At 62.0% G+C, this 10,982-nt stretch overlaps 1 protein-coding gene across 1 annotated transcript in view; it reads right to left on the bottom strand.

The window, feature by feature from the left end:
- Window positions 1-10,982, bottom strand: part of USP43 (ubiquitin specific peptidase 43) — a 34,087-nt gene that overhangs the window by 20,505 nt on the left and 2,600 nt on the right. The window contains exons 3-7 of the mRNA XM_014960116.1: window positions 8,583-8,726; window positions 4,834-4,934; window positions 605-697; window positions 198-333; window positions 2-111 (exon numbers count right to left, since the gene is read on the bottom strand). Of these exons, the coding sequence (XP_014815602.1) occupies window positions 2-111; window positions 198-333; window positions 605-697; window positions 4,834-4,934; window positions 8,583-8,726 (584 nt within the window). The remainder of the gene's footprint in view (window position 1; window positions 112-197; window positions 334-604; window positions 698-4,833; window positions 4,935-8,582; window positions 8,727-10,982) is intronic.

The raw sequence follows: 10,982 nt of genomic DNA on the forward strand, positions 1-10,982 counted from the left end.
GGGGGGCGGCTGGAAGGCGTAGAGGGGAGCCCCCTCCCCGGCAGCACCCAGCGCCTCCGCGTCCCCCAGGGAGCGCAGGAAGCCCCGCGGGGACACCTCGGCCAGGATCACCTGCGGGACGGCACCCCACACCCTCAGTGTCCCTCCTGGGGGTGGCACCCCACACCCTGTGCCCCCCCACCCCGACACCCTGTTACCTGCTCCGGGGGGATGTGTCCCTCCCGTGCCACCATCTCCCGGAGCTCGGCCACCGTGCCCAGCAGGGGCACGGCCAGTCCCACCCGCAGGAACCGCCGGCGCTCGCACTGTAGCACCAGGGTGACGTTGAGAGCCCTGGGGACACCGAGGGGACACACACACACACACCCCCCCATCAGCGGGGAAAGCCACCGCGCTGAGACCTGACACCGCTCGTGACCGCGCTGGAGGGATCCATGTCCTGGCTCCAACTCCACCCATCGGACACAGCTCCTGCAGCAGTGACCATCACCCCTCCCAACGTCGCCACCACCTCCCAAATGAATTTTTGACCCCCCAAATATGCAAATTACTCTAATTGGCAGCCAAACCTCCACCGGCCAGGGAGGCACACGGCCGGGCTCACCTGGTCTGGCGCAGCGGGATGGGCAGGGAGATGCACAGGAAGGGGTCGAAGGTGTTGCTCTGCTTCAGGCAGTGAGGGCACGTCAGGGAGGACCTGCAAAACATGGCCAGGGGGTGTCACTGGCTTGGGGATGGCACCCCCGGAGTCCCCACCCTGGGTACCGCATCCCGGGTACCGCATCCCGGGTACCACATCCCAGGTACTCACATCCCAGGTACCACACCCTGGGTACCGCATCCCAGGTACTTGCATCCCGGGTACCACATCCCGGGTACCACACCCTGGGTACCACACCCTGGGTACCACATCCCAGGTAGCTGCATCCCAGGTACCCGCATCCCGAGTACCTGCATCCCAGGTACCCGCATCCCAGGTATTCACATCCCAGCTACCACACCCTGAGTACCACATCCCAGGTAGCTGCATCCCAGGTAGCTGCATGCTTGGTACTGCATCCTGGGTACCACATCCCAGATACTCGCATCCCAGGTACCACATCCCAGGTACCATACCCTGGGTACCACACCCAGGGTACTGCATCCCAGGTACTCGCATCCCAGGTACCACACTCTGGGTACCGCATCCCAGGTACCACATCCCAGGTAGCTGCATCCTTGGTACCACATCCTGGATACTGCACCTTGGGTACCACATCCCAGGTACCCGCATCCCGAGTACCTGCATCCCAGGTACCCGCATCCCAGGTATTCGCATCCCAGCTACCACACCCTGAGTACCACATCCCAGGTAGCTGCATCCTTGGTACCACACCCTGGGTACCACATCCTGGATACTGCACCTTGGGTACCACATCCCAGGTACCAGCTGCATCCCAGGTACCTGCATTCCAAGTACCCGCATCCCAGGTAACTACATCCCAGGTAGCTGCATGCTTGGTACTGCATCCTGGGTACCACATCCCAGATACTCGCATCCCAGGTACCACATCCCAGGTAGCTGCATCCCAGGTACCCGCATCCCGAGTACCTGCATCCCAGGTACCCGCATCCCAGGTATTCGCATCCCAGCTACCACACCCTGAGTACCACATCCCAGGTAGCTGCATCCTTGGTACCACACCCTGGGTACCACATCCTGGATACTGCACCTTGGGTACCACATCCCAGGTACCAGCTGCATCCCAGGTACCTGCATTCCAAGTACCCGCATCCCAGGTACTCGCATCCCAGGTAGCTGCATCCCAGGTAGCTGCATGCTTGGTACTGCATCCTGGGTACCACATCCCAGATACTCGCATCCCAGGTACCACATCCCAGGTACCATACCCTGGGTACCACATCCTGGGTACCACACCCAGGGTACTGCATCCCAGGTACCACACTCTGGGTACCGCATCCCAGGTACCACATCCCAGGTAGCTGCATCCTTGGTACCACATCCTGGATACTGCACCTTGGGTACCACATCCCAGGTACCCGCATCCCAGGTACCCGCATCCCGAGTACCTGCATCCCAGGTACCCGCATCCCAGCTACCACACCCTGAGTACCACATCCCGGGTACCACATCCCAGGTAGCTGCATCTTTGGTACCACACCCTGGGTACCACATCCTGGATACTGCACCTTGGGTACCACATCCCAGGCACCAGCTGCATCCCAGGTACCTGCATTCCAAGTACCCGCATCCCAGGTACTCGCATCCCAGGTAGCTGCATGCTTGGTACTGCATCCTGGGTACCACATCCCAGGTACCCCACCCTGGGTACTGCATCCTTGATACCACACCGTGGTCGGGTACCGCACCCCGGGCATCACACCCCGCAGGGCTCAGATGGCCCCAGCATCACGCAGGGTTTGCAGGACCTCCTACCAGGGCGACACACCACAGCCCGCGCCAGCTTGCCCACCCCGACGGTCTGTTCACTCTGAAACCTAACAAGGGTGCCCGTGGTAACTGGTGCTACAGAAGCCAGAGGGAAATCCCAGGGTTGGGGGAGTGAAATCCCAGGGTTGGGGGTCTCCCACTCCCACATGTGGCCCTGAACCCCCCCCAAATCCTGCTCCCCCTCCCGTGGCTCACAGATCCCAAGGTGGTTTTGACTCCTGGAGGCTTTGGGGTGACCAACAGCCTGGTTTAAACGAACCTTTAATTCCAACAACCACCCTACCCCCTATTTCATTTTAATTCTGCCTTTTTAATTTCCTTTTTTCCCCCTCCTTTCTGTTCAACAAAAAGGAGAAAAATAAATTAAAAACCAAATCAAATCCCAAGCCCTTGTTATTTGTCACCTTGAAGAGCCACTGAGCTCCCCGGGATGCTACAGCACCAATTAATAAATTCTTTTGCACACAGACGGGCTCTGGCATGCGGAAGGGGGTGGATAATTAAAGCGCCTTTTTTTTCATGCAGGGCGAGGGATTAATTGAGCGAGGAAGAAGGACTTGTGGTGCCAGATGTTTCTCCTCGTGCCTGCAGTGCCATGGCATGGGGATGGGGTGGCCAGATGCTGGTCCACTTGAGCACCTGTGAGTCTCAGCTGGATGAACATGTGGGGTGTCCCATCAGCCACATGGGGGGCATCCCCACACTGGGGACAGGCTTGGGACAACTGGGTCCTGTGATAGAACCACAGAATGGTTTGGGTTGGAAGGGACCTTAAAGATCATCCAGTGCCACCCCCTGCCCTGGGCAGGGACACCTCCCACCAGCCCAGGTTGCTCCAAGCCCCCTCCAACCTGGCCTTGAACCCCTCCAGGGATGGGGCAGCCACAGCTTCTCTGGGCAACCTGGGCCAGGGTCTCATCACTTGGCCTGGTGGCACTTCATGAAGTTCACACAGTTCCACTCCTCCAGCCCATCACAGTCCCTCCAGATGGCATCCCCTCCCTCTTAATGGCACCACTCAGCCTGGTGTCTCCTGCCAACTCGCTGTGGGTGCACTCAATCCCATCACGTCACGTCACTGATGATGATATTAAATTGTACTGGTCCCAGTATGGACCCTTGAGGGACACCACGCCTTACTGGGCTGCTCCACCACCCACCACCACCAACAGAGGACAACTAGGGCACCAAGCCCTGCCCATGTCCCCAGACTGTGCCCACCCAGCCCTGCCAGCTCAGCAGCCCCCTTGCTTTTCCCAGTGAAATGCTAGTGTGGCACAAAATCAGTTGTCCCAGCCAAAGCCACCTCCTGGTGGCCCTCCCCATCCTGGAGCGGTGATAACGAAGGGAACCACTCAAGGATTCATTAGGGTGAGGTGGGCAGTGGGGTCCCCAAAGGCAGGGGGTATGAAATGCCCAGGGAAGGAGGGTGGTGGGTGGAAGCAGGGGCAGGGCTGGGGTCTGCCCATGTCCGTGTGTGTGACCATGCCAGGAGGTGATGCTGGAGGTGGCTGATGTCCCCCCCTGTGCCCTCACTCCCAAGGATCAGGCATCCACCCACAAGAAAAACCGCCCCCGGGATGCGGTTCAGCCCCTGCTCTGGATCAGTCCATGCTAAAACCCATTTGTCCCCTCTGGCCAAGAGCCACCCAGCCCATCATCCCCACCCTGTCACACCCTCACAGCCTGGACAACGCCACCAGCATTGCACCGTGCACACAACATACAGCTCTGTCCTAATTCTGCTGCTCCTGGAGCTTCCCAGCCAACTGCCAGGAGCCCCGGGGATGAGACAGGGGTGGGGGAGCAGCAGGACACCCCACTCACTGCCGTGGGGATTCAGGGTCCCTCCCTGTGTCTGTTTTGGGACTTGGAAAAATATTTGCTGGCGTTGAAGTGGGGTAAGAAAGGTCCTGAAAGCCCTCACTCAGCAGTTTGCCCCCAGCTGTGGCTGTACCACCCACGGGGGAAACCGCTCCCATGGCCAGGATGGATGGATGGGATGGATGGGATGATGGATGGGATGATGGATGAATGGGACGGAGGGATGGGAGGGATGGGATGGAGAGATGGGAGGGATGGATGAATGGATGCAATGGATGGGATGGATGGGATGATGGATGGGATGATGGATGGATGGATAGGATGGATGGATAGGATGGATGGATAGGATGGATGGATGGGATGGATGGACACATGGATGGATGGACTGGATGGATAAGACGGATGGAGTCTCTCTGCAGGGCTGAGAGCTCCCCAGCTCACCCCTTCCCTGGGTTCGTGAAGTCCGGCCACCCACCAGCAGAGCCCCCGCGGCACTGCCCGGGGCTGGCAGGAGGAGGAAGCCCCCGGCCGGGCAGGATGGGGCCCTCCCTGCTCACCTGTACTGCGCCTGGAAGTGGCTCTGCACGAAGCTCTGCCCGCGGGGGGGCTGGGCAGGTGGTGGGGAGCTGCCAGCATCGCCTCTCCTGTCCTCGCTGGGCTGCGGGGACAAGAGACAAGTGGGGTGAGCGAGGCGCTGGTGTGACCCCCACCATTACAGAATCATCGAGTTTAGCTTGGAAGAGACCTTTAAGATCATCAAGTACAACTGTTGAGCCACCACTGCCCAGTCTACCACGAAACCATGTCCCTAAAGGGGCTGGGGACATGTCCCAGTGAACCAAGCCCAGCTTTGGTGTCCCTACAGCACGAGGACAGGCTGAAGGTGATGCCAAGGTGACCTCTGCCCAGCACCCACCAGCCTGGCACTGCCATGCCCTCCAGGCTCCCCGTGTGCCACCTTCTGGGGATATTTTGGGCTATTTCTGACCAGCTGCAGCCCCAGAGCTTCTGCACCCCCAGGAACTGGGAACAAGCCCAGCTGAAACGCTCCAGGAGGGAATTCCTGGGTGAGTCCTGGCTGGTTTATCCACACCACAGCACCCGCCCTCCGGCCAGGGAAAGCTTGGCAGTGGGGGGGGGAAGTTGTTTTCCCCCCAACTTCTCCCCCCAAGGAGCCGCAGTCCCCTGGGCACACACCTGCAGGGTCGGTAGCCCTGGCAGGGAGGTGGCCATGGCACCCGCTGGGCTGGGAAATGCACCCACGGGTGCTGGGAGCTGTGGTGTGGGTGGGCGAGATGGTAGGACACCGGGATGAGGGGGTGTCTGTGTGTCTGTGTGTCCGTGTGTCTGCAGGACGAGAGCCTGGAGTAGGTGTGCACGCTCCTGTGCACGCTCCTGTGCACGCCCCCGCCTGGGGCACGCACGGCTGGGTGTGAATTAACCACAGGCATCTCCCCAGAACTAAAACAAGCCCTGGCTGGCACGATGCCCTCCCAGGCAGGTGTGCCAGCCCAGGGCGGCCAGGGCCACGTGTGTCCCTGGCACAGTACCTGGCATGCCAAACCCAGGCACGGCACCCCGGCATGGCACCCCGAGCCCAGGCACGGCACCCAGCACCCTGACCCACCGCCCCAGAGCCGGGCTTTCTGTGCCCACGCCACCAGTGCAGAGAGAGGGAGCTGTGCCATCCCACCAGCATCCCTCCGGCTGGCAGGGGAGGCAGCCCTGGGGACCACTCGCTCCACCACCCAACCATCCCTTGGCCACCTCCCCACGTCACTGCTCCCCCCTGGGCCATCCCTGGACGGTGGGGTGACTGTCTCTCCCCCCACATTCCAGACACCTGGGTCTGAGCCAGCAGCACCACAAGCCAGCCGTGCCCCGGGCTGGGTGCCCGCACCCCTTCCCCATGGTAAAGCCCATGGCATGTCCCTGAGCAGCATCAGGAGCAACACTGGGCCCCCGTCCCCAAGAGAAACCGGTTCTTCCATGGACTGGACACTGCCGTGGGGTGGGTGAGGAGCGTGGCATGAGGGAGCCCTCTCTCCACCCCCCTGCTTGCAGCACGGGGAAACTGAGGCACAGCAGGGAGCGACACCCAGGACAGCACTGGCAGGACGCCTGTGTCCCTGCCACTTGCTCCCAGGGCCAGCACAGGATCCGTTCCTCCATCCCAAGGCAAGGCTGGGGATGTAGCCCTCTGCCAAATTTGGGGGATGCCAGCATCAGCGGCAGGAGGTGAGATGTGCCCCGCACCTGGGACACCCCGAGAGAAGCCAGGTCCTTCTGCTCCGCTCCATAGGGACCGGGGATGTTGGGATGTGACCACGTCACACAGCCAGACCCCCCTGCCTGGGAGTCCCCTCCCTGCCTGCCCCCTCCCTGGGCACCGCAGGGACCCCCCCGTCCAAACTGTGCCGTGAGCTAAACAGTTGTCAAAATTGAGTTCTGTTTACACCGAGCTGACTATCAGTGAAATAAACAGAGATCACTGCAGAGCTCTAATTACAAAAACAAATTGTTCTCTCTGTAATCGAGCTGAAAAGGTTAGTCTCCTTCTTCTCCTGCCCCCCCCCGGGGCCCCCCCCCCCCCCCCCCCCCCCACAGGGGACAGGAGCTTCACCCCCGCTGTGGGCACACAGAGCCTGACGGCAGCAGAGACGTTGCAGAAAGGAGCCTCAGTAGCTTGGGAAAGGACTGGGCTGTTTTGGGGTAAGAAAAGGAGTTTTCAGTGTTGCCACGAGAAAGACTGAAAATCAATGAGGTATTTGGCCGGGAGGTGGATTTTCCTCGTGCCATCTGGTGGCACCGGGTCCTGCTGAGCCTGACCTGTCCTTACAGCCAGCCCAGGGCCAGGGGCCATCTGGTGTGGCAGAGAGGGGACCTCCAGCCTTCCCGGCAGCCAGAGCCTTGGTCTCCTCCCTGGTGACCACCAAGGTGCCCCAGCAAACACCTTGTGGGCACCCATCGAAGAGCCTCAAGGGTATTTCCCCCCCTCCAGCTCACCCAGCTCTGTGCCCTGGACCACCCACCTCCTCATCTTCTGCTTTCCACCAGCTGAGCTCCCCTGGCCCCCCAAGCCTTGGCACGGGCTTGTCCTGGGGCCAGCTGTCCCCCTCGTCACCACCCCTCGGTGTCTGCACAAGCTGCCACCCCCCAGCCCGTGTGAGCAACAACCAGGACGGGCACGTGTGTGCCCAGCTCCATCCGGATACTTCAAAGCCATTATTCAGGCTCACATCCCCCCAGGGACACCCCCACCCCGGGGATGTGGGCACACGGGTGCCACTCGGGTGGCACCCCCCAAAAAGGGGCTGAAGCTGCAGAGAGGGGCTGGGAGAGGATGAGTCAAGGGGAGGATGCTGAGGGGACACAAAAGGTCCCATCCCTGGAGCCAGGCAGGTGCCCCGGGCACTGCCTCCAACACGGGGAGCCCAGGGCACCACCAGTGTCACACCATGGCCCATGGCACGTGTTGGCACCTGGCATTGAACAAATGAGTGAGGGGATCTCCCAAACAGCCTGGGGGATCTAAATGCCTCCAGGGAAAGGCAGGCAGGGCTGAGGACGGCTCAGCTCAGTGCAGGGATGGCTGGAAGTCCCTGGGGCTGCCCTGCCCGGAGGCTTTGGAGATGGGCACCGCAGCCGAGCTCTCCCAGGCAGGATGGAGCTGTGCCCCTGCGAGGGGATGCCCAAGGGGGCTCTGACCCACACCCCTCGGCCACAGCAACGGGCTTCAAAGCTGGGGACAGGGAGGATGAAGCTGCTCCCGGGACCCCCGTGCCCAAGATGGGCATCACCCCCAAAATGGGGACAGGCAGCATCACGGCAGGCAGGAAGCAGGAGGCAGGAGGCAGGGCCAGGGCGATGCCATGAGCACAGATGGATGGAAGGAGACTTAATTACTCGTTTTGCCAGCAGCAAAGCTGCCGAGCACTGTAATTACAGCGGGCTTAGCTGGAAGCGGGGAGGGATGGGGTGGGGGGGGGCTGGATCTTCTCCTGACAGAGCAATCCCAAGAACCAGGGTGCCCACCAGAACCGGGGTGCCCACCAGAACCGGGGTGCTCAGCCAGATGGGCTCCTGCTGCCACCCCCACGCTCTCCCAGCACCCCAACCACCTCACCCAGCCCCACAGCACCCAGACCCCACCATCTTCCCCCCCCCAAACCGCATCACCCGCATCCCCATCCCATACCAGGGTGGGGACACAACTCCAGCCCACCCCTTCCCAGGACATCTCCGCCCCTCCCAAGTCCCAGACCTGACGTGGGCACCCCATACCCCCCAGCTGGGGGCCACCCACCTCCTCCTGGCGGCGGTGGGTCTGCTGGGCGGGGGAGGCAGCCCCCAGGTCCTGGTGCATGCGGTCCAGCAGCCAGAGCAGGAACTCGAGGGCGTCGTGCTGCGCGTTGCCCCGGAACTGGGAGCTGTGTTTGGAGACGATGTTCTGCAAGAGATGGGGGCAGGGAGGGGGCTGAGCCTCGGCCCCGCGCTGCCCCGCTTCGTTAGTGCCCATCAGATGCTTCTCTGGGCACCCTGCCCCACCGAAAGCCCAGCTCCCCGTGCCACCCACCAACCAGAGCATCGCCCTGCCCACGTAGGATCAGGCCCTAATCTCTGCCCCCATCAACCCACCCCACGACATTTTGGCTAATAATTGCACCGGTGGGCAAGCAGCAGGTTGCCTTCCCTCGCTGGGGGCTACAGCAGGAAGAAAGTGGCTGGAAACGCCGTGGGGCTGAGGTGAGGGGCTGGGAGCCATGATGGGACCCAGGGACAGGCTGGGGTCCCGTGGGGTGGCGGGTGAGGCAGGAGGTCCCTTCTCCAAGACCCACTTGGGGGGGGTCCATGGCCAGCTCCCAGCCCAGCAGTCCCAGGCTGGGGTCACCTCTCTGCCTTGGGCACCAGCAGAGCCAGGATGGGGCCCTGACCCCAAAAGAGCAGGACACGTAGGGCTGGGAAACGCATTCCCTGTGGGGAGGCCAGGGAGAGAGTCCAGGAAACACCCCAAAAGGCAGAACCAGGGGTCCCCAAGGACCCATCCCTGAGCCTGGGCTGGCGGTGGCTGCTCGGAGCTGAACAGGAAAGGACAATTTGGATATCTCAGCCCCAAAACTAACAGCAGGAGGGAGAAACCCTGACCATCCCTGTCTATTTTAACCAGCTGACATAATTAAACCCCAACCATCCCTGCTGATTCCAACCAGGCCGCCGGGAACTGCCAGGACAGGGATCAGACCTGGAGCATCGCCGGGAAACACCCTGAGCCAAGAGCCCTCCGGTCCCCGGTGGCACCAGCATCCTGGGACAAGCAGAGGGAGCAAGGCCACCGCAGACGGGCTTCCAGCAAAACGAGTCGCAGACTCGGCTCTTATTGAAAAAAATCTTATTTAGGCACATCTTTTTTAAAAAAAAGAAAAAAGAAAAATAAGGTGGAAATTCATGGAAGATGCAAAGAACCACCTGGAAGGAGGAAATTCAAAGCAAAGGGTGGATTGGGTGGTTTCTTTTTTTGTTCCGTGCCCAAGGAATGTGTGTTTGGGAGCAGAGGGCATGGAAACACCGTGCCCAGCACCGCCAGGGCTGGTTACTTTGCTACAAGGGCAATAAAAGCAAGGAGCACCCCGCTCCCCCGGGAGCACCCACTGCACCCCCAGCCCCTGCGGGTCCCCTCCAGGCGGGGATGGGAGGGAGCCAGGTGCCCCTGGGAAAGGGGGGGGGGGCAGAGCAGCAGGTACCCCCACCCCTGCCCGTGCAGGACCAGCCTGGCCGATGCCACAGGAGCTGGTGGCTGCTGGAAACCCAGGGACCAGCTTCCCAGGAGCTTCTCTGGGCAAAGTTCAACTGCAGCACCACGTCCCTGCTGCAATGTCACCCGCAGCACGTGTCCCTCAGCACGGGGGGCCGCGATGCCAGGCTAAAAAGCATTGCCCTGTGCCCAACACACTGTCCCCGAGGCCACCCCGGGCACAGCCCTGCACCACACCGGTGTGTGCCCGGCAGGGACGTGACACACACTCAGCGACAGCGCCTGAGGCCACCGAGATGGGCTCCCCTGGCACCACCCCGCCTTGCCCCACCATCACGGCCAGCATCACCCTCATCCTTATGGCTCCGTGGGGTGGCCGGGGCTGGGGGCTCACCCCCCCCCAAGGGGTGTCAGAGCTGGGGTGAAGGCAGCCCGGCCGGAGGTGGGGGGCACAGCAGGGCTTGGGGCATCTGGCAGGGCAGGGCAAGGTCTGTGGGGAGTGGGTGCTGGGGCAGGGGGTGCTGGGAGGAGAAGGATGCCCATGGGTGCTGGTGGGTGCTAGGAGGAGAAGGATGCCCATGGGTGCTCGAGAGCAGGAGTGTGTGCCCGTGGGTGCTGGAGGGTGGCGGTGGGTGCTGAGAGCTGGGAGGGGGGCAGTGGATGCTGGGGGGCAGCGGGTGCTGGGGGGTGCCAAGCAGGGGGATGCTGGTAGGTACTGGGAGCAGGAGAAGCTGGTGGGTGCCAGGGGCAGCGGGTGCTGAGAGCAGGAGGGTGCTGGTGGGTGCTGAGAGCTGGGAGGGGGGCAGTGGATGCTGGGGGCAGTGGGTGCTGGTGGGTCCTGCGAGTTGAGGGGTGCTGGTGGGTGTTGGGAGTGGAAGATGCTGGTCGGTGCCTGGAGCAGCAAGTGGTGGTGGGCACTGCGGGCAGCGGGAGGTGCCAGTGGGTGCTGAGAGC

The sequence above is a fragment of the Calidris pugnax genome, unplaced genomic scaffold (genome assembly GCF_001431845.1).
Source record: "Calidris pugnax isolate Ruff unplaced genomic scaffold, ASM143184v1 scaffold463, whole genome shotgun sequence".
Classification (NCBI taxonomy): Eukaryota; Metazoa; Chordata; class Aves; order Charadriiformes; family Scolopacidae; genus Calidris; species Calidris pugnax.